At 54.2% G+C, this 23,612-nt stretch overlaps 1 protein-coding gene across 3 annotated transcripts in view; it reads right to left on the bottom strand.

The window, feature by feature from the left end:
• Nucleotides 1–23,311, bottom strand: part of PRIMA1 (proline rich membrane anchor 1) — a 69,281-nt gene extending 45,970 nt beyond the window's left edge. The window contains exons 1-3 of one of the 3 annotated variants that reach the window (XR_011648274.1): nt 23,033–23,123; nt 22,203–22,326; nt 15,499–15,634 (exon numbers count right to left, since the gene is read on the bottom strand). Coding sequence is in view for 2 of the 3 variants with exons in the window: in XM_058292290.2 (XP_058148273.1) it covers nt 15,499–15,634; nt 22,203–22,295 (229 nt within the window). In the remaining variant the exon portion in view is untranslated. Of the gene's footprint in view, nt 1–15,498; nt 15,635–22,202; nt 22,327–23,032 lie in introns of all 3 variants that reach the window. The other 2 variants (XM_058292290.2, XM_058292299.2) reach the window with 2 other exon arrangements.
• Between the last annotated feature and the right edge of the window lie 301 nt (nt 23,312–23,612).

Raw genomic sequence — 23,612 nt, 5'->3', positions numbered from 1 at the left:
AAGGGTGGCACTGCCACTCACTGGGCTCCAATGCTCCCTCGCCTTCACGCCTTTCCACGTGGCAGCTGGTGGGCCCGCTGCTGGGATGCACAGGCAGGCGGAGGGCAGCTGAGGCGGGAGCAGGTGAACCGATACTGAAGGGTGCCAGGGAGCTCCTGGTGGCTGATCCCGGGACCACGTCCCTGTCCCACTCCTCCCCTGAGCACCCAAGTGGCAGCACAGGTGCCAACTTTCCTCCACCCAGGCTGGCCCTGGCCTCGGGCTGCTCGGCCGCCTCTCCCCAGGGGCCCGGGGCTCTGTCCTCAACCCCCTTGTCTCCCCCCCAGGCTCTCCCTGGGTGAGCTCTGCTGGCTTTGGCCACCTCCTGGCTGTCCCACGGGCCCGGCCAGCACCCATGCGTGTTAACTCCCGCCCATCACGATCTCCCTCCTGCATCCCTGACTCTGTAAGAGGTGTCTGATCTGACGCCCACCCCATTTCCCGCATCCCCACAGCTGGAGGGTCGGGAGTCCTAAAGCGTCTCCAGGCCCCCTCCCCGCCATCACAGCCACTGTTCTGCGCAGCCCACCGCTGTCTCCCTGGACCACCGCCTCCTCCCCGCCCTTTGCTTTCATCTCAAGCTTCTGGCCTTGATGGCAGCTCTCCCAAGACCCTTTGGGGGCACCGTACCACCCAGGCCACTAAGTCCAAACTCCCCGCCTCACCGCGCCTTGTCTGCTCCAGCCCCTCTCTGTGCCTCCCAGCATGGCAGCCCTGGGGTGTGGCAGGCTCTGCGCGGCCCCCAGTCCTTGCCTGGACTACACCCCTCTTTCCCTCCTTCACCTGGAGAATGGCTCTGCCCAGCTCACCCAGCCGTGGCCGGCTCCAGGACATCGGCTCTGAATCCTGCACCTAGCGAGGCGTGAGCCCCCCTCAGCAGACCCCAGGGACCTCTCTGTGCTTGTGGCCTGTGACTCTTGGTGCTCTGTCTCCCCCAGCCATGCAGAGGCATCTCAAACTCCACCGAGAGCAAGAACCCCGGCCTCCCCCCAGGGACGTCCCCTGTTAGTCCACCCGTCTCGTCTACCGTGTCACCCCAGACTGTGACCTTACCGTCGTGCTTGGCACGCTCAGAGCCCTGTAGATGTCTGTTGAATGAATAATTGTTGGCAAGCGATGAATGTTCTTTAAATACGTAAATTACGTCTCTATCGTAGGAGAGCACAGGTGTGCTTTCTCGCGCAGGACAGCGAGGGACGGACTCCCAGCGAGAGCCCCGGAAGATCTAGACCCACTTGGCTACCACCAGGGCAAGGTCACCCGCGGACGTCACGGTGGATGAAGGTCACAGTCTGTAGCAGATGTTGCTGGCGCCCCTCCAGGGCCCGCTGGCTTGACTCCCGACCGCCAGTGCTGCATCCTCACCTGAGCGCTGGGGAAGGGGGATTCCCACTCTTCCTGGGGCCAGCTCTGAACAGTGAGCCACACACACCCCAGCCCCTGTGTCCCTCAGGTGGGACACGGTTCTACAGTACTTCTCCACGTTCCCCGGCAGGACTGAGCTCCAGCCGCCCATGGGGTAACAGATGCAACAGAGCACACTTTCCTGGCTGCCGTCCCCTCCTTGTCCCAAGCCCCCACTCCTATTCATGTTTCCTGGGATGACCTCCCAAATAAGCCACTTCTGCTTGAGATCTTGTGGTGGGGTCTGTCTCTGGAGGAACCCCAACTAAGACAAGGTCCCAAGTGCTCACTGGCCAATGGCAGGCAGGCTCTTACAAAACATCAGGCTCGTTGCTCTCACAGCGAGAGTGTATCTTTTGTCATGTTTTCAGTACCTACTCGAGCATGCCTTCATTTACCCCAACACAGACGGCCACTTTGCTTGGGTCATGCCCTGTGCTATCGCTGGACACAAAGATGAAAACACACTCAGGCCAGGTCCTCAGGGCTCAGGTCAGAGACCTAACAGGTCAGACTGGACGCTCTGTTCTGGACACAAGTGGGGCACCATAGAGGAATTCTGGAATTAAGTGGAAATAGCGACACTGGCAGGGGGCTCCCCCTGTGGCCACTTTTCCAAGCACCACTACCCTGGAACCCGTTGGGCCCTTCCAACAGCCCTACAGGGAAAACAAGAGCTGGATGAGAGGAAGGCGTTTCTCCAAGTCATGCCACATGGGTTCCAAATGACTCGAGTCTGGAATAACAGGTCTCAGCTTGCCGCATCGGTGCCATGGCATGACAGGTTGCAAAACGTGTTCTTGCTTCAAACCATGTCTCTTTGCTGGGGCATACATATTTCTCTCTCTCTCTCACTGACCTCCTGGGACCCTTGTGCTGCATCCCAGCCGCCCCTCCAGAAGCCAGGTGGGAGTTCTCCTCTCCAGACATGTGCTCTTCCTAAGTAGTTTACTTTAATTGATGGTTTTCTAATTTGTCTTAATTTATAACACATATAGGATGAGGACAGCAATGTAAAATGGAGCCCAGAAGGAAGCAGGAAGGAAAACGAGAAGCCAAAAGCCCTTTGTGCCTGGGGCCAACCATTTGTCTCCATGCTTCCTAAGAGCCAGCGCAAAGAGGGAACCAGATCACTTACCCATTCGTGGTGGCTGTAAGATTTTAAAGGACCTCTTTGTCTGGAAACACCGGTCTATTTTCGATAGGAAGGTGAGAAGGCAATGCTTCCTCTTAGCTAAACGTAAGGAACTGTGTCCCCAACAATGCCCTGCCCTGAGCCCAGGCTGGGGAAGCTCGTCATGTCCACAGCCGCAGAAGTGAAGGGAATGAGACCCCGATTCAGGAGACCCGGATTCAGGAGACCTGGGTCTCGGTCCCAGACACCTCGCCTGGTGGGCAGCGGGAGAGAGGCACTCGGCACTTCTGCGCCTGTGTCACCCCAGGTGGAAAACGGGCTGCTGCTGGTTCCACGTACCGCTCAGAGTTGCTGGGGGAGAAGGACTTGATGGTGGGTTCCCAGCCTCCCAGGTGCTAGCATCAAGGGATACCCAAAGAATGCCTGATGCACATCGAGGCCGAAACCTCTCCCACCCAACCATGGAGAAGGGTGCCTGCCCAGGTGAGCTCCCCGCTGCCCACCGCAGGCGCCAGTGATGTCAGACCCTGGGACGGAGCTGGGTTTCCCACGGGCAGGGGCTTGCTCCAGGCGTCGACGCATCCCTGGGCCTCACACGGAGCACAGCACCCCGAGTTCAACAAACATGGGGTGACCCAACTGCACACTCCCCTTAGGCCTAAGCGTGAACAAACCCACCTACACGTGCGGCAGGGAACCCCTGCGGGAGCCCCAATTTAGTTTTTCTCATGAACACAGATTTCACGACCTGAGCTACAGACCACCAAGTCACGCACTGGACCCAAGAGGCAGAAAAGGAAGGAGGAGAAAGAGGGCACAACCTTAGGAACGATAGGACCGCGTCTTTATCTGTACCCCTCTCCTGCACCTGGAACATGGTGGATAAATTGAATGAACAGACGGATGAACAAATGACAGAGCAGCAAGCCCCGGGACCCATCGATGGGCAGAGTGGGGTGGCATGCAGCCCCTCGGTGGTGCCCGCGACTTGTCCAACCCCACGTTGCCCTGGACAGCTTGTAGCAATAACTAACAAGGCAAGACCCTGCAGGCAGAGGCTGGTTGTGCCGGGCAGGGAGAGGAAGGGCCCTGAGGGCGTGGGCAGGCCGAGAAGGTAAGCCTGACCAGGAAGAAGGGGTCTCACCCCTGCTAACGTCTATTCAGAACTTACACATGCCAAGCCTTGGACTGGCTGAGTGACACTTCTATCTCAAGCCCTACAGAGTAAGCGAAGGGTGGGTTCCCATTTAATAGACTTGGAAGCGGAGGTTGGCTAGGCTGAGAGATTGTCTTGGGTCGCACAGCTGGCTAACGGCGGAGGTGGGAATGCGAACTGCAGCAGCCCAATGCTGGGTCCACAGGAGGGCAGAGGGAAGCAGGAGGCGAGGGATGCCCTGCAAGGCCCTGTCCCAGAACCCAGGAGCAAAGGCGAGTGTGACTCTGCCCACATGGTGCAGGGCTCTGGGAATCTGAGCAGCTGATGTCATCGGGCAGGGCCACAGGGTGCCAGAAGCAGGCCTCGATCCCAGCGCAGCCAGGGCCTTCCCCTACCCTGCAAGACCCGCTTGCGTGAAGGGGATACACAGGCCCTACCAGCCCCCTCCTTAGTCCCAACAACACTGGGAACCGAGGCCTCGCCCCCTCCCGGAGACAAGGAGGCTGAGGCTCAGCTGCCTAAGAGCACCAGGTCACCGAAACGCCCAGGAGACGCAAATCTGCAGAGACAGCAGGTTGGCCGTTGCCAAGGGACAGGGGAAGGGGGAAGTTGGGAAGTAGGGAGTTTCTTCTGGGGTGATGGAAATATTCTGGAAAGAGATAGGGGTGATGGATGCATAGTGTAAATAACTAACAACCACAGAATTGTCTGCTTTAAAATGGTTACAAGGTGAATTTTATGCTACGTGAATTTTATCTGAATAAAAAGTTGGAAAATGAGAGAGAGCATCCAGGAGGTCCAGGCTAGCCTGGATAGGAGAGCTCGCTGAGCGCTGTGCTTCCCTTTCTCCTTTCCCTCACAAGGCCTGGAATTCCTGGAGGATGGGATCCAGTTGGGACCCTGCTGGGACCCAGGAGGACACTGATGACTTCTGCTCCCCCCTCTCCCGCCACGCAAATCCCACTGGCCTTCTGGGCCCACCTCAAACCCAAGAAGCGCCTGAGGTCCCGCCAGTCGCAGAGCAGTTTCTCCTCTGAATTTCCACCGCCCTCATCTGCTGCTCTCTTTTGGCCTCGATCCCTTTCCACCTGATGTCTTGCGCTAATAGGGGAATTTCTCGACCTTGGTGCGCGTGAGAAGCCCTGGGCAGCTTCTAAAGTCCCCCTGCCCGGGCTGCAGCCCAGACCCATGAAAGCCGACTCCCTAGAGAGTGGACTGGACTTGGGTCATTCCTAGGTTCGGCCAGGGCTGAGGCGCCAAGGAGAGGTGGCCCCTGTGACAGGGCCATGGTCAATCTCTCTCTCCAGAACCTGCTGTGCCATAACCGTTTGGTCATGCCTGTTCAATAGACCGATGAATAAAGGTCCATTGAGTAAAGTCCACATATATTTGCACTCTTCTATCTGTGGGATCCAAGGAAGGAAGACTGAAATGCTTCTGGGTACGGGATGGGGAAAGGGCGGTGGGAGCCCTCCTCTAGCTTGCTTCAGAGGCGGGGCTGCTGGGACTCAGGGCTGTGGCTGCAGGGGAGGGAGAAGCAGCAAGGATGTGGCAGGAGCCGATGCAGGAGGCCCTTGGTCGTCGCTCACCCCACTCCCTGCACCACCAAAACCCACGCCTGGGCCCCAGCGGCAGCCTCCCCGTGGCCTCCCGGCCTCCACACTTCCCCTCTCTCTGCATTCACTCTCCAGTGGGGTCCACCACTCCCTGCTCAGAACCCTCTAGAGACTTGTAGCTGCACTTAAGACCAACCCAAACTCCATCCCGGCCTCCCAGGCTCTGCAGGGCTTGGGCCCCACCTCCTCCATGGCTTCCCTCTCTCCCAGCAGCCGTGCTGGCCCTTCCCACCGAGCCAAGTGCTTCCAGCAGGAGCATCTTGCACTTGCCACTCCCTCTGCTAACAATGCACCCCTCCTCCCCAGAGCTTCCCCGTTGCTTCCTTCTATTGGTTCTCAGCTTAAAGGTCATTGCCTGTCCCCCAACCACTCAATCTAAGTGGCCCCATTACCCTCTATTAGATGACATTATTTTCATGATCTTCCTAGCACACATTATCTTCTATTTTTCTCGTGATTTTTTCGGCCTATACACACACTAAAATTATAAGGTCTACGACAGCAGGGACCTTTCTGCCCTGTTCACCATGGCATTCCCAGAACCTAGTACAATGCCTGGCATATAGTAAATGCTCACAGATATGTAAAACATTCATGGATAAATAGCTGCTGAGAACCCAGGATTTTCTAGACCTGTGCTAAGAACTGGGGCTTATGGAGAGCACAAGCAACACACAACTGTTATTTCTGTTTTACCAGCAGGGACAGACGTTCCAGGAGGAGCCTGGCAGACAGAAGAGCTAGTATATGCTAAGGCCCGGGGGCAGGCTGGAGCAAGGCCATACAAAGAAAAGAAAGGGGGCCCCGAAGGGGCAGAGCTAAGCAGGGGATACAGAGAGAAGGTGTCAGATGGCCTTAAATTACAGCCCCTCTCCCTTTGCCAGCTGGGTGGCCTGAACCCCAGGCTCCTTACAGAAATTGGGGATAACACCAGCTACTACAGAGGGGTGTTTGAGGATCAAAGGAGATGAGGAAAGCCAAGCTTTTAACCTCAGTTCTTGATTTCCTTCAAGTTTTCTGGGTGAGTTAAAAAAAAAAGAGCATTCTAGAACTTCCACGGTCCCATTTGTTTCTCTGTTAAAACTAGGTCCTAGGCACAGAGGCAGGGAACCAGGCCACCCCATTCCCAGCTCCACCGCTGCTGCATGATTCAGGGAGTCACTCAGCCTCTCGTCTGATTTTTCTAAGAATAAACTAAATGCAAAAACTAGAATCTACACTCGTTCTTTCAGCTCCTTCAAGCCCGGCACTGTGGAAATGGAGGCGCCCGCCTCTGTTCTGCCACTGCTATTTTTGGCCCGAGCAGCCCCGGGAGCGAGTCCCACAGAGGGGGTGGAAGCGTACCCGTCTTCCACGGTCTCAGCGGCCTGAGTCACCCGCGGGGACGCGCGGGGCCATCCCTGACATTTGCAGAGCAAGGCCCTGAGCTCCGGCCGCTGCTGGGGGCTTTGCCGGCAGGCCTCGGCCTCAGCTGGGGTTCGCCCCCACCCGCGCCTTCCAGAAATACCTTTTCCCGAGGGACCCCGCTCAACACTGAGGCTCAGAAGTCTGACAACAGCTCCCTGGAAGGACAACCTCCTCTTGTTGAAGACGGCACACCCTGATAAAGAGAGCATCTGCTCCTCCAGTCTCTAAGCCGACACTCCTTTCTCTGCAGAGATGCCCTACCCGTGTCTAACCAACTCCGGTCTGAAGGTCAGGGACCCGTTATTACTACTGCACTTGTTATCACTTAGCAGCAGCGTTCACGGAGTGTCAGCTGGGTTCCAGGCTCCGTGCCCTGTGCTCTGGGGACCTCCAATCCTCGCGATAACTCTCTGCACAGGTACTGTCGTTAGTCCCATTTCACAGACCAGGCCACTGAGGCTCCGAGCAGTTAAGGACACCTTGCCCAAATCACTAAGCAAATGAGCAAGGGCCGGAGGGCAGCCAACGCCAGGCTCAGAGCCACTGTGCGGTCACACCGCCCTTTGGCCCATATATGCTTTCCCTTTGCCACAGCAATCCTTCCTCAAATAGGTGTCATCAACCCCACTTTACAGATGAGGAAACTGAGGCTCTGAGAGGAAAGTGACGTGCCCGGGATGTCCTAGAGTCCCTTGGCCTGACTGTCATGCTCTAGGGCCCTGGTTCTCCAGCGTGAGAATTCTCAGCTGCTGAGAATTTACTAGAGATGAAAATGCTCAGGAATTCTACTGTATCAGGAATGCTGGGGTGGGCGGTGAGCAATCCCTCCAGGGGATTCTGATGCTCGGAGTTTGAGAACCTCAGGTCTAGTGCCTGCCTAACCCTCCCTCCCTCCACCCCCATGGCCCACAGCTTGCAAAAGTTTACGAAAGTGCAGCTGTCCCAGCAGACGCCACCTAGGCCTAAGTGGGGGGCTTGTGGGCAGAGGTTGAAAAGCTGGGGACAGGGGGTGGTGGTACTGCTCAAGAATCCCCCCCACCCCCAAAGAGCCTTTCTCCCCTCCTGCCTGCACTGGGCTCAGGGTCGGCTGCCCACTGGGAGGCACGATGCCGGGTCCCACCCCCCAACCCTGGACAGAGGAGGGCGTGGCTGAGCCGGCCCCAGGAGCAAAGAATTTCCAGGTGGTGTTTGGGGAGCTGATGCTCTTGAAGCTTCCATGGTAAAACAAAAAACAAACCCACCAGAAGCAAACATCATTTTTTAAAAGTTTTAAAAAATCTGTCACCTTTGCCAGAAGAAGAGTGGCCCAGCTGTGGGGTGACAGACCACCCCAGGTTTCCCAGGGCTGAGGGTTTCCCAGGGTGTGGGTCTCTTGGGGCTAACACCAGGAGAGTCCTGGGCACAGTGAGACAAGTGGGTCACCCTGAGCAGCAGGCAGCAGGAGGGCCCTGTAGGGATGAAGGGGGATGACGCCTCCCAATTCTCCAACCCACCACTTCCACGGGACATTAGTCAAAATGTCTTAAAAAAAGAAGAATGAAGTTGGAGGACTCTCGCTTCCTGACCTTAAAGCATATTACTTAGCTACAGTGGTAAAAAACATATGTGGTACTGGCATACAGACAGACAGATTGACCAATGGAACCGAATAGTGAACTCAGAAACAGACCCTCACATCTACAGCCAAGTGAATTTTTGACAAGGCTGTCAAGCCCACCCAGCCAGGCCAGAACAGTCTATTTAACAAATGGTGCTGGGAGAACTGGATATCCACATCCAAAAGAAAGAAAGAGGACCCCTATCTCACACCTTATACAAAAACTAACTCAAAATGGATCAAGGACCTACATATAAAACTGACAACCATAAAACTCCTAGAAGAAAATGTAGGAAAACATCTCGAAGATCTTGTGGTAGGCGGTAGTTTCTTAAATCTCACCCCAAAGCACAAGGAATGAAAGAAAAAAGAGATAAATGGTACCTTCTCAAAATTAAACACTTTTGCTCTTCAAAGGACTTTGTCAGGAAGATAAAAAGGCAGCTGACTCCCTGGGAGAAAATATTTGGAAACCACATATCTGATAAGGGTTTGATATCCATGTTCTATAAAGAGATCACACAACTCAATGATAAAAAGACAAACAACCCAATTTAAAAATGGGCCAAAGATTTGAGTAGACATTTTTTCCAAAGAAGAAATACGAATGGCCAAAAAGCACATGAAAAAGTGTTCATCACCAGCGATTAGGGAAAGGCAGATCAAAACTACAATGAGAAAAGCAGATTTGGCTCAACTGATGGGATGTCCACCTACCACATAGGAGGTCCAGGATTCAAACCCAGGGCCTCCTGACCCGTGTGGTGAGCTGGCCCATGCGCAGTGCTGATGCCCACAAGGAGAGCCGTGCCATGCAGGGGTGTCCCCCATGTACGGAAGCCCCACGCGCAAGGAGTGTGCCCCATAAGGAGAGCCGCCCGGAGCAAAAAATGCGCAGCCTTCCCAGGAGTGGTGCCACACACACACAGAGCTGACGCAGCAAGATGACACAACAAAAAGAGACACAGATTCCCCGTGCAGCTGACAAGAATCCAAGCGGACACAGATGAACTCACACAGCAAATGAACAGAGAGAGCAGATAATGGGGGGGGGGGGGGGGGGGAGAAGGAGGGGAGAGAAATAAAACAAAAAACAAAAAACTACTACAATGAGATATCATTTCACACCCTAGAGAATGGCTGATATTTAAAAAAACAGAAAACTACAGGTGCTGGAGAGGCTGTGGAGAAATAGAAGCACCCCTTCACTGTTGGGGGAGTGTAGAATGCTGCAGCCCCTGTGCAGGACAGCCTGGCAGGACCTCAAGAAGCTGAACACAGAACTGCTGTGTGCTCCAGCAATCCTATCACTAAGAAGCTATTCAAAAGAACCGAAAGCAAGGATGCGAAATGACATTTGCACACCGATGTTCACAGCAGCATTATTCACAATTGCTAAGCTGTGGAACCAGCCCAAGTGCCCATCGACCAACGAATGAACAAAATGTGGTTTATACATATAATGGAGCACTATTCAGCTGTAAGAAGAAATGAAATTGGGATGCATATGACAACATGGATGAACCTTGAGGACATTATATTGAGCAAAATAAGCCAGACACAAAAGACAAATATTGTATGGTTTCACTAATATGAACTATATATGACGAGTAAATGCACAGAGGTAAAATCTCTAGAGTATAGGTTACAAGGAGGTAGAATGTGGGTTGGGAACGGATGCTGATGCTTAACGTATGTAGCATTTTTAAAAAGGTTAATTGTAAAAAGTGTGGAAATGAATAGAGTTGACGGTAACACATTATAGTGAGTATAACACTGCTGATTTATAAATAAGATTATGGCTGAAAGGGGTAGTCTGTGGACGTAAATGTCAAGGAAACTAGGGAATAATCTAGATAATATATAACATAGTGATCTCGGTGGTGGATGAAGATTGTGGTAAGAATGTTCTTTTACAAAGTGTTAACAAAACAGTGATGCATGGGAAATTTACAACTAATGTAATTTATGGATAAGAGTTAACAGTAATATTAAAATATTTTGCAGCAACAGCAAGAAAATATATCAATTCTAAGGGACAATAACTGGGGGGTACAAGGGGGTATATGATTTTTCCTCTTGAAGTAAGGAAAATGTTCTAAAATTGACTGAGATGATGACAGCACAACTCTGTGATGAAAATGAGAGCCACGGAGTGCACACTTTGAATGGACTGTACAAAACATGGGATTGTATAACACAGGGAATGCAGTGGTGGAAGGTGGCTGTGGTTAACAGGACAAGTATGAGAACATTCTCTCATGAATGAGAACAAATATTATGTATAATACTAATACAGGATGTTAATAATTGGGTGGGTTGGGAGGAAAATACACCAAGTGTAATATAAAGGCAATAGTTAGTAGTAATATTTTCATGATGCTCTCACAGAATGTAACAAATGTTGCACTACAACACAAGGTGTTGGTAGTGGGATGATGGATGGGAGCCCCGGAAGATGATATGCAGGTTTGTGTTATGAGTTCACAACTTTTACTACACACTTATTCTTCATGTATGTTCATATATGAATGACATACTTCAATAAGATTTCATTTTTAAAAATCCATCACCTTTACCAGAAGGGTGGCCCAGCTGTGGAGTGACAGACCATCCCTGTTTCCCCAGGGCAGGGGGTTTCACAGGTTGTGGGACTCTTGGGGCTAACACCAGGAAAGTCCTGGGCACAAGGGGTCAAGTGGGTCACCCCGAGCGGCAGGGCAGCAGGATGGCTCGGCCTGGCCACGTGCAGGACACCTCACAATTCCACAGGACATTAGCCATGGGAAGCCATGGGAAGGAAACACGAGCAGAGGCCCCTCCCAGGTCTGCCTGGACATGTGCAGGGTTTCTCTCCCCTCCCCTTTCTCTGCTATCCCAGACACATGTGTGGCAGCTCCCACCCCTGCAGGGGCAGCTCCTTCCCACCTTTCCTTTCTACTCCCCACCCCTCTCTCTTGGAGCAAAGTGCCCCCTCTCCAATCCCCTTTTTACTCCAAGTCTAGCACAGGCTGCTCTTTATCAGAACTGTTTTCACATGGTGATTAGCAGTAATGGATGCCTGGCCAGTTTACAAAAGCAACTCAGTCCTCAGGTCAACCCTCGAATGGACCTTATAGGAGAAACTGAGGCTTCAGTTAACCAGCCCTCTTGACATCAAATAGAGGAAGTGGCAGGGCTAGCCCCCTCCCGGGCTCCTGGAAGCTGGTCTCTCACCCCGCGTCCCCTGTCTTCTCTTTACAAGGCCCTGCCGCCCAAGCACAAGCCCCTGTGCATCTTGGTCTCCCTCCAGTGTGCCCAACACAGGGCATTCCACAAATGTCTGCTGGGTGAAGGAAAGGCCCGGGTGAGCGATGGGGAGGCAAGGTACATCAGATGAACAAATGGGGCCAGGGCTGACCTGGGCCTGGACCAGCGTCTCCAGAAAGAGGGCAGCAAAGGACAGTCCCGCAAGCTCTTTCTGCAGATGACCATCCTCTGGAACGTGAGCTCCTGGAACAGAGCTGTCTCTCCCTTACCTCTCAGCCCCTGGCCCGCTGCCCAGCACCTGGGGAATGCAATGCACACCTGGCGAGTTGAGGGCACACCTGCTGAATGACAATGGAGCTTCCAGGTGTGGATAATTCCCTTGGGATGATAAGACAAGCACTTGCATTTTAAGACTGGCAAGAATCCTCCATGCAGCCAAAGGTCTACCTGGCACTTTTGGGCACCGCTCATGTGCAGGGAGACGGACTGAGCACCAGGAACACCTGGCCTGATGTGCCGCCCACCTCCAGGCCTGCCATGGCCAAGGGGCACACCTGCTGTCCTCCCGGCCCAGTCTCCATGCCCTCGTCCTTGGGTTGGTGCCCCTCCACTGTGACTTTCCTTTGGGGAACCAATGCTCCCTTGATTCCATCTGTCGACTCCGATGGGATCGAAGCCTTTTCTATACTCCATATCCCGGGGCAGGCACGTGGCCCAGGCCTGACCAATCAGCATCTTCCATCCTGGAGGCCACCACGATTGGTTCAAGGATGGGCATGTGACCGAAGCTGGCCCAATGGAAGTCAGCCCAGCACTCTGGCTGGATGACTGGGGAAGTGAAGTCTCTCTTTAGGGACACGGCTGACCTAAAGGCTGATGGAATCATGGAGCCTGGAGCCATAGGGGCTGGGCAACCCAGGAGAAATCAGAAGAGAAAGACAGAGAGGCAAGTACAGAGACAGATAACTGAGACCCCAAACTATCACCACTTGAGACCACAGATTCAACAGATTTGCTGCTGGAATATCCTGTTAAATGAACAAAAAACCCAAACACCTCTCCACTTCTTTTGGAATTGTTTAAGCCACTTTAAGATGGGTTTCTGGGGCGGCAGACTTGGCCCAGGGGTTAGGGTGTCTGTCTACCACACGGGAGGTCCACGGTTCAAACCCCGGGCCTCCTTGACCCGTGTGGAGCTGGTCCATGCGCAGTGCTGATGCGCGCAAGGAGTGCCCTGCCACGCAGGGGTGTCCCCCACGTAGGGGAGCCCCATGCGCAAGGCGTGCGCCCCGTAAGGAGAGCCGCCCAGCGCAAAAGAAAGTGCAGCCTGCCCAGGAATGGTGCCACACACAGAGAGAGCTGACACAACAAGATGACGCAACAAAAAGAGACACAGATTCCTGTGCCGCTGACAACAACCGAAGCGGAAAAAGAAACAAGACGCAGCAAATAGACACAGAGAACAGACAACCAGGGTGGGGGGGAGAAGGGGAGAGAAATAAATAAATAAATCAATCATAAAAAAAAAAAGGTGGGTTTCTGTGACTTGTACCAATTGAGCTTACTCTCCCCTCAAGCCCAAAGGTCAACCTGAAGCCTCCATCCTCTGCCCTCTCCCAGTACTCCCCACCCCCTCCCAATTGCCGTCCTCTCAGCCTGGCGGCGAGAGGCCCTCCTGGGTGGCCAGAATTATCCCAAGAGCCTCCTCCTTGACTCCAGTCTGGCAGCTCATTCCAGTCCACCCTCCACGCTGCCCCCCAAAAACACTGCCCCCCAAAACAGAAGCAGATGATGCGGGGTGATATTGCTTAACACCTGCTCACCACCTTCCGTGCTCATCACTGCCCACAGCAGCGTTTCCGCAAGGATGGATGCCCGTCCCGGAACTTAAGGGAGAAGATTTTAGGTGGGACCTGGACACAGCCCTCAAAAACATCGAAAGCAGCTATACAAAGAAACTTGGGCCCCTTTGAATCCTCTTGCATGCTTCCTGATACTTTGTGAAGAAATTCTCAGCATGTGCTACCACGGCTTTGACACCTGTCACTTGCTCCTCTCCCTTTAAAGCAAAAAGAGAGACGGCCTCAAGGTCAAAACCTTCTGCAGCAGGCTAGAATTTTAAAACATTGGTTTGTTTTCAGGGCCTTTATTTTTTGTGGCAAGTGGTACTGGTTTTTCGTTTATAATGGTTATATAAAGTTTTCTTGGAAAACTAATGTGTATGAACACAAAGGTGAATCTATTAAAGACGAGGCTATTCAAAGAAAAATAAAGCAATCAGCTATACTCCCAGAAGGAGAACGACGTTTGGCCAACGGTGACCCCCCGGCAGGGAGTGTGATTTCCTCAGCCAGGCACGCGAGGCCCTACACACCTGCCTCTGCCCATCCCTCAAAGCCTGCCCCCAGCATCTCACCCTTTCAACCCAAGGGAGAACAAAGGCTCCCCAGACGAGTCTCAGAGAGCCATACCGCAGGTCTTTGCCCAGGTTGAGCCTTCTGCTGGGACGCCCTTTTCCCAAGCCCCCTTAGGAACCTGGAACAATCCCATTGCTTCTCTAAGGTCAATGGAAACGGGCACTGTGGCCCAACGACTGGGGATTTCCACTGCACCTGAGAACCATTTCTGAGCTTTCTCTGGCCACACTTGACAGGATGCTGACCCAAGGCCCTCACTGTGGCCTGAGCAATCCCAGAGGACCTGCTCCTCCTCCTCTGTGTCTCTGGTGCCTGGCACAGACGCTGAGTAATGAGATGGGCTGAAGGGACCCACCTGGGGCCCAAAGGGTGGCAGGAGGAGGAGGGCCAAAGGAAGGGAAGCCAGTGATCTCTGGGGCAGGGCCGGGGGCTGGCCTCACCGTACTGGCCCAGGGAGGCCTCCAGGAGAGGAGAGGAGGGCGAGCACCCTGCAAGCCGGGGCCTGGAGCCCAGGGCAGGTAGGCCTAGGGTCTCAACTTTCATGTGCATGTGAATCCCCTCGGAACTTGTCACAGTGACAATTCCCCAGCTCCGTCCCAAAGAATCTGACTCGGTGGGTTTGAAGTGGGGCCTCCAGCCTGCGCCTTAAAACAAAGGCTTCAGGCGTGGCAGGTCATTCGAGGGCCGCACTTGGAGGTAACTCAGCCCACTGGAGAACAAGCCACGTCAAGGGTAAAATACACCCCCACTAATTCAACGGAGACGCGTTTAATGAGGTCGATCTGGGCATGATCATGGGCACACTACAGGCTGAAGCTTGAGCCATCCACCTAAAATGTGGCCTCTTGTTTTAATAACCTTATCAACCAGAAATAGTAAGCAGGGGACTTAACTACGTGGCAGGCAGGGCTGAGGCCATTTCTGGCTAAAGAATCCTCTTTTGCCTGAATGACCAGGCAATCAAATTGTCCAGAGATGAGCTTGTCCAAGGCAAATAAGGCAGAGGAGGTTTTAGCAGAATTAGCTGCAAATGGACAAACGGTCTCTGTAACTTTGCTCCAGGAGCTTCGACTCCAGTTTTGTACTAACGGCTTCCTTAAAGGTGAATTACAAAAAAACCCCACAAAACTAACACTGTGTGTGTGTGGTGAGGGGTATTTACAGCCAGGGCCCAGTGGCTGCCCCCTTTCAATTGTCTGGCCTTCCGAACAGTCCAGGCAGAGTCACTCATCAAATGGAGATTGACTTTTATCTGATTAACCAATGGAGAAACATCCTTCTCCATCTCACAGGAACACTCTGCGGGAAAACGCATTTTGCAGACTGCAGGGAAAAGTTAGGCCTTGGCGTCCCTCCTGCTCGGCCAGTGGAAAATTACAAAGGAAGCAGGGCTGCCCTCTGCCATGCTCACCGCTTCTTCCCCGGCCGGCAGGGAATACACAAACAGAAACCCCCAAATGCAGTGAGCCTTTACTTACGTGGGGCAGAGAGGAGTCTGGGAGGCGGCGGCGGCGGGGGCGGTGGGGGCAGCGGGGGCGGGGGCCGGCACTGGCAGACGTGCTGGCAGCTGTCTGTCACCTTGGAGCAGGACTTCTGGGGCTCCCCCTGCGTCACCTGTGGACATGGGCACACGCGCCCGAGAGACGCAGAAGACAATGAGGCAACGGGGAGCCGACGCGGGCCCACCCCACCCCCCGCCAGCCCGCGACTTTTGAGTTTTTCCCTAAAGATCAGGGCGAGAAGAATGGACAGGGAGTTGGGGGTGGCTCAAGGGAAGATGTTGTGGGAGGCTGAGCTGGCGGGTCTGAAGACCGGGTTTTATCTCTGGCTCTGCCTATCACAGGAGGTAGGTGAGGATTTAGAGATTATCTCATATACTGCCCCTCCTACAAAGGAGGAAACTGAGGCCCAGGCAGGGAATGTGCCTGCTGGAATGCTCTCATCAGAAACTGACCAAACCAGGCCCCCTCCCCGTGACCTCCAAATGTCACGGGGTCCGTGGCGCAAAATGTCCTGCTCAGAGTGGCCCAGGACAGTTTCCAGCCCCACCTGGTCCCACATTCCCTGCCCCCCGCACCCCCGCCCTTGCCCAATTTCAATTCCTGAACCCCAGCCACGTTCCCCCCACTAGAGGCCTTGTGTGTACTGTTCCCCTGGCTGGAACTTCTTCCAGCCCCTTCCGGTTGCTTTGCCAGGACTCGGCTCGGTGAGCACCTCCCCGCTTGGCACCTCTGACCACCTGGCCATGCCACAGGCTCTGCTGGCACCAGGTTCCATCTCCAGGGCAGAAATCTGCATTTGGATGAGTGCCTGGTGCCCATCCGACCTCATCAGTGGACTGTAAGCTCGATGAGGGCAGGCCCTGAGCTGCTTCTGGTTTTCTTTTCACTATGATAGCACAGCAGCTAGGCAGATGCCCGGCATTCGAAAAATACTTGGTGAGTGAATGAATGACTATTAACAACTGGGCCGGAAGCCATGCTTTTGAATCCCGGGCTGGTGTTTTTTCTTTTTCTATGCGATTCATTTCCTTGTCTGCCTGCTGGGAAGGGCAGCAGGAGGAGATTGGGCCTGACCGGCTGTTCTTGACCCGGCTGTTCTTTTATTTATTTATTTATTGATTGATTGATTGATTTTGTAAAAATATTACATTAAAAAAAAATATATGAGGTCCCATTCAACCCCACCACCCGGCTGTTCTTGACCCTGCTACGCATTAGACTCTCCCAGGCAGCTGTGAAAAACTACGCCTGCCTGAGCCCCACCCATGACTGATTAAATCAGGATTCCTGCAGGTGGAGCTGGGTATCGGCATTCTACAGAAGCTTCCTGGGTTAAGCTCATAATGTATAGCGAGTGTGGGAACCACGGGTCCCTCCCCTAAACCCAGGAATTCGGCGCTGTCAGCCTCTCCCAGCAAAAAATTGATTTAAAGGCACAAAGGGAAGAACTGGTCACCAGCTCCACCCCCGCCCCAGTGATGGCTCTGGTTAATTTCCCTGGATGTCACTTTCTAGTGAGTAGAAACCCAGAAACCCCTGCAGCCAGCTATGTGTCCTTGGCAGAGAGAGCCCGCAGGCCTGGGGTGCTCCCTTCACACGTGACTGAGCAGGCTTGTGGGGGGGGGGGGGCACGGGGATGGCAGCAGGGGGTGGGGTGACTGACAGCCCGAACCGAATCTGCACGAGGCCAAGAGGCTCCTACTTGCCACCTTTTCATGTTCTGGAAAGACCACTAACTGCATCTCAAACTCTGGAAGGCAATCTTTCCTGCCACTGGGAAAAGCATCTCCTCGGATGGTGAGTGTTTGCTCGATTGCTTTACAGAGATGATGAACTCCTTACTCATCTCCCTGGACAACTGTTTGATCTCCCATCACTGCTTCTGTCCTCCTCTGGGTTCTGACCTTCTAAGACCGTGGAGGTTGCTCGAAAGCTCCACTCTCCCAATGGCTGGCCTCCGAGACGGCCTCTCCGCTGAACTCACAGTGTGTGAACTTCAAGCAATGCCATTGCCAAAGCAATTACTTTCCCACTCTCCAAGGTGCAATTTATGCGAGAGTTCGAGAGGAGCACGTTTGCTTAACCTGGCCCGACACAATGACCTATTTTCGTGAGAGGATATAAGGGCACAGATATATTAGAGTGTTTAACGCGATGAAATTACAGACAGGGAAATTGGGGCCAAGTTTCAAGGCTGAAGGAGGAAGTGAAGGAATGCACAGCGTTTTAAAAATCTAGTCTCCTGCAGAGAAGCCCCACCGAAAGGGCTTCAGTAGCCATTGTCACACAGAAGGAGCCAGGCTAGTCCAGATGTCCTTCTCCCTGGACAAGGAAGAGGCTTATTCAGACCCCTTACCCACCTGCTGGCTTCTATCCCTCCTTCCAATCCAGCACTTGCACAGCCTTCTCGGGCAAGACATGCTGTACCCTGCAGCCCCCTGGATTAGAGCCCCCTGCCCTGAGCTGCTGTTTCACTTTGTAAACACTTCCCTTGTAGCATCCTCCTCACTGTTTCGTGATGTGTCTCCTTACAATCAGTCATGGGCATCTTGAGGGGCAGGCTTGGGTAACCTGAATTAGCATGACTTCCAGAGCCCTGAGGGGTCAGGCATGGGAAACCTGCTCTCGTTTCATCTTGAGAGTAACCCAAAGTTGCAGAGGGTCTGTTGTCCTGCTGGAGGCCTCAGGCTCCATCCCATTCCCCAGTTCTGGTTCTGCTGACTGATGGTGGTACTGACACCAGTGAGGAGGAAACCTCAGTTACTGGGAGCTTGTCTCAGTCCCTCATTTCCTTGGCTTATATCTTGGGGAGAAGAAACATGTCCCCTGAAGTCATCTGTTCTTTAACTGGGCTCGACTAAGAAGGAGCAGAGGCCCAGCGAGGTCAATGACTTGCTTACAGCCCACAGAACGAGAACTGTTCTCGTTGTCACTTCCTGAGACCGCTTCTTGCTCCAATTTTGCCATGGCTTGCCTGTCCGCTCCTGCTCTATGGCGCTCTTGCAGGGCCAGAGCCTGGGGCATTCTGTAATCACAGAGAGTGGCCCAAAGGCATAGGTAGGTCCCCCTGTCACCTGGACTAGTACCTGTCGCTGAGGTCTTGGGGACCTGGTGCCGGTGGCTCCAGTTCCCAGCATCAGTACCCACTTCTTCAACCACTCTCCCACTCCTGGCCAATCAGGGCAGCTTTCTGCTTTCTGGCTCACCTGGTCCTGTGAACGCTGCCGCCTAAATAGTCCTTGGGTCCATCCACTTTTCCCCATCCCCACTGCCACTGTCCTTAACCGGGCCACCACCATTTCTCCCTAGGCAGCACTTGCCTCTTACCTCTGGTTACCAGGAAAAATACAAAACAGCCCATGGATTTTGAATTTCAGATAAACAACAAATAAGTTTTAGAATAAGTATGTCCCAAATATTGGATGGGATATACTTACACTAAAAAAAAAAGGTTTCATTGTTTATCTGAAAGTTAAATTTAATTGGATATCCCATGTTTTCATTTGTACAATCTGGCAACCCTACCATGACCAGCCTCTTTGCCCCTTGCCTTGTCATGCTCTCCAAATCCATCGTTCGTGCTAGAGCCAGAGTGACTTTCTAAGATGCCAATCGGAGATCCCGTTGTCTGTGGCTTAAACCCCACAACAGTCTCAACAGCCCTCAGCATCAAGCGCGAACTGCAAGACACTAGGCTAGCAGCTTCCAGCCCTTGGTTCCCCAAATGCCCCTTTCTCCCCTCCCTCCTTGGCCCAGTCCCTCTGCCAGGGTACTGTGACTTCACCCTCACGTCCCAGCCTGACTCCCCATCCTGCCGGTCCTGGCTTAGTCATTGCATCTCCGACTGCTCAGCCAGGTCTTGTCTCCTGGATATTTGCACCCACTGAGCTCTCTTGCCCATAATTAATTGTTTAATTATCTCTCCACTGCCAGTCTCTCAGCCCCATGGGGCCAGGGGCCACTAAATCCCTTAGATTTAACACACAGCCCCGCAGATAATAGATGCCTGGTAAATTCTGCTGAGTAAGTGAGCAAAGCTGGCGTCGCTGACCACAGGGGTCTCAGCCACTCTTGGGTCTGGGGTAGCCACTGCCCGGCACACGCAGACCCGTGAGCCCAGAGCAGAGCCCGTCTCCCAGACGAGAGCATGAGGAGGGCGCCACAAAGAGTTTGGCTTCTGGCATCTTTTATGGACACAGGCCAGCAGCACAGTAACTTGATGAGCCGCACTCCTGTCACACCTAATAAATTTGCCAGCCTGTCATCCTCTTTGCTTGCAAAAGAAGGAATCATCTGGAAGTGAACTTAGAAGAACCCTAAATCACAAAAGCTCAAAAGCTCAACTCCTAACACGTCAAAGAAAAAAGGAAGAGAGGTTAAGAAATGCCCCCCACCAGCACTTCTGGCGATTTAAAGGTCGCCTGACTTTAAAGATTAAATTTCTTATCATCTAGGCCAACAGCCATGGGCTTCGGGCTGATTTCAAGGCAGGATCCTGATGCTTTGGGGGACCGCAGGCCTCTAGCTTCACCAGCTACCCTATTAATTATAGGACTTGATTACGTTGGCCCCACCCTTCCCAGTGATTACCACTGTGGGGGCTTCTCCTGGCAAGACGCTCATTAAAGCCCAGAGACCGCTGACTTCTTTTTCTGTATTAGAGAAATGCCTATGATGTGACAGATTTTTCCTTCCCTCCACTTAAAGAGAAACATATGGCTTCATTCACTTCCATTTTTCTCCTTCTCCGCTACATTCCCCTGGTTTCAATTATTTTGCTCAAAGACTAGATCTATTCATTCCAAAGCCCTCTTTCCCTATTATTTGTAGATTAATTTTTCTAGAGCCCGAAGCCAAGATTTTACCCATTCTACTGATCTGAAGGATTCCTTCCTAATTCAGTTTCATGAAAATTGGTTTGTATTGAGAATAGCATCTGAAATCCTTTCTCACACACACACACATATATAAAATTGTTTGTGTAAGGACACTGTTAACAAAACAAAAACAACTGGGCTGATTTCACACAATCATTTCTTTGCCAGGGGTGGGTAGTGAGTGTTCTCCTTCCATCTTGCTAGTTCATGCAGCAGAATTCTAGTCTTGGAGATTGGCAATATCATCATACTGTGCTCCATACTAGCTGAAAAACTCTCACAGAAGAGAGAACCGTAAACAAACGAACATATAATCTGTAAGAAGTGGACTCAACACCTGAGGCTCAGCTAAAAGTTGAACAAGGGAAGCTGGTCCCAACCCGCCAAAGTGTTTAGAAGTGACAAAAATCCTGAATCCTGAGGAGGCACAGCTGAGTTTAATAACGGCTGTTTCACACATTAAACAAAGCTGTCAATTCCGAAAGGAAAACAATTGTGAGTGAGACAGAGGAAGCCAGAGAAGAGAACAGAACGGGAGACAGGAGCTGGCGGCGGGGGTGTACCCGGGGACCGCCTAGCCCTTAGCCTGACACGCTTGTTCCAGGGTCAGAGGCCCTGGCTCTCTCTGAGGGGCTGCCCAGACCCCTATGCGAGCTGAGCTGGTCCCCAGAGGGCCCCATCACTTGGGACAGCACAATGACCACAGCTGACCAGCAAGTGGCCCTGCCCCATCCCTTCTTCTTTGCACTGCCACCACCTACTCAGGGCAACCATCTGAACAGCCAGTCCCCGAGCCCAAAAGTGCCACCAGGAGAACAAGAAGCTGCAAATACCCCAGCGCGGGCCCTTCAATGCCTGAAATAGTGGAAATGTTCTCCGGAGTCTGCTGAACCGCTAACAACCCAAAGATGCCAAAAGGGCCGTTTAGTAGCCAGGGTGCCAGGCAAGAGGTAACTCTTACTAATGCTAGCAATGGCAGGGCAGCTGCCATTTAGCATTTATTATGATCCACTACATCTCACTACACTGAGATCCTGACTTGCTTTATCATCTCATCAAATGTAATAGCACAATAAGGACGGAACTGAGGCTCAGAGAGGTTAAGAGAATTGCCCAAAGTCCCCCGGCTGGCAAGGGCTCAAAAAGTTCAGTGCTGCCACCAAGTCCACCACTGTACCACTGACAGCAAACGTGGAGGGAGGTAGTGGGGGCCATCTGGTCTAACCCTCTCTCCAACGCTAACAGTGAGCTCCCGCTGGTGGCTGCCTGGCCTCAGCCCTGGCTTTAGGAGATGAAGAGCCAGGATTCCATCTTCAGGATGGAAAGTTCCTTTTTACATTCCACGAGTGGCCACATAATCTGTCCACATCCCCAGCCCCACAGCTGACAAGAAACAGCTCCCTTCTGTGCGGAAGACCAATTTAAGGCGAACTTGAAACTCACCGGTGGTTCCGGTGGGAAATAAAGAAGGGAAAGCCCTGGAACTTTGGTTTTTAAGTTCTCAAAGCCCTAGGGTATCTTTCCCCACATTTCTGCAAAGAGAATCAGGGAAGGCATTCCTGAGCCCCTCTCTGTGCCAGTGCCCTGCTCTGCAGGCCTTAGCAGGGTGCACAGGCCTCTCCCTCTCCAGGGGATGAGGGGCCCGCGCATCCTTTCTTCTCCTAAACTCTCCAGAGGACCAATCAGAGGGGTCGCTGCAGGAAGCCAGGGTCACCAGAGTCAAAGAGAGCGAAGTGACATCCTCCCCCCACACCACCAACCCGGTCCCGGCCCGAAGGTCGCCCCGCCCGCTCCTCGGCTCACCTGCACGAAACCCCAGAGCGGGTGGAGCGCGCAGTGCAGCAGCAGCGAGGGCCAGCAGCAGCCACCGCGCAGCACCAGGTCCCGGAGGTACATCTCGGCCCCGGGCGCCCGCTCGCGGGGTCAACTGTCAGGGGAGCAAGGCCAGGGTCAGGCGGCCGCGCGGGCACCATCGTCGCCGCCCGCCTGCACACGTACCTGCCTGGGCAGGGCGCGCCCGCCTCGCACCCTGGGGCACCCTCTTCAACGAAGCCCGCATCTTGCCTCAAGCACTGCACTCCCGCTGACCCTGCGAGCACACCCCCAGAGTCCTGCGTGTACACCTTGGCTCCCTGCACACCCCCAGAAACTGCCAGGCACACTTACTGAGCGCCGTGCACACCCCCAGGAACAGCCAGGCACACTTACTGAGCGCCGTGCACACCCCCAGGAACAGCCAGGCACACTTACTGAGCGCCGTGCACACCCCCAGAAACAGCCTTGCACAGCTCACTCCCACTAGGAGCACCTTCAGATCCAGCGGGCGCCACTCACCCTGCGTTCACACCCGCAGAACCAGCCGTGCACACCCACCGACCCCCAAGCACACCCACCGACTTCCACCTGCACGCTCGCGGACCCCGCGTGCACACCACCACGAAATCACATGCTGCGTGCAACCCCGCTGCCCCGCGGGACCTCACTGCGCACACTGCAACAGACGCACCTCCGCGCACCCCTTCTGGCCTTCGCGCACCTCCCCCCGCCCCCCGGAGCGCCGGCCTCCCGCCCCGGGGCATCGACTTCCCCCACACCCCCATCTCCTCCCGCACCCCGCCAGTGCCTCACGCCACCTTGCCTGGAGACGGCCCCAGCCGAATCCTCGGCGCGGGGAAAGGAGGTCCAAGCTCACCCCGCGGCAGCTCTGTTTCCGAGACGCCTGGCGGCCCCCATTTAAAGCCAGCCGCTTCCCCAGTCCCCCGCCCTCTAGGCGGGGCCTCGGTCCTCACCCCGGCGGCGGCGCGGGGGCCGGGGGTCTTCAGTCGCCGGGGAGGAGCGCCTGGCACTGGAGCAAAAGTTTGCGCGCGGCTGGGGCCTCCCGGGCGGCGGAGCCGGGAGTGGCGCGCTCGCACGGGCGCAGGGCGCGGTGGCTCCCGCCTGCGCCTGGTCGCGCGCGGGGCTGGAGGCGGCACCCCGAGCCGGGGCCCGGCCGGCTGCCGACGCGGAGGCGGAGGGCGGGGAAGGTCTCTTCCCAGCCGCCCGGAGCCGGCAGCGCGGAGCCTTCTTGGAGTCCGCCGCGGCTCCCCGCGCCGGCCGGGGGTCCCCGCCCTTCCCGAAGGCGCCGCGCGGCTGCTCCGGGCGCGGGGGTTGCCTGAGACTCCGCGCCCGTCAAGCAGGCCCGCGGGAGGCGGCGGCGCGGGGCCACGGCCGGGA

Source organism: Dasypus novemcinctus, chromosome 3 (assembly GCF_030445035.2).
Source record: "Dasypus novemcinctus isolate mDasNov1 chromosome 3, mDasNov1.1.hap2, whole genome shotgun sequence".
In the NCBI taxonomy this organism is placed as follows: domain Eukaryota; kingdom Metazoa; phylum Chordata; class Mammalia; order Cingulata; family Dasypodidae; genus Dasypus; species Dasypus novemcinctus.
Note: the sequence above shows the minus strand (reverse complement) of the source record. Positions and strands in the feature narration are given on the sequence as shown.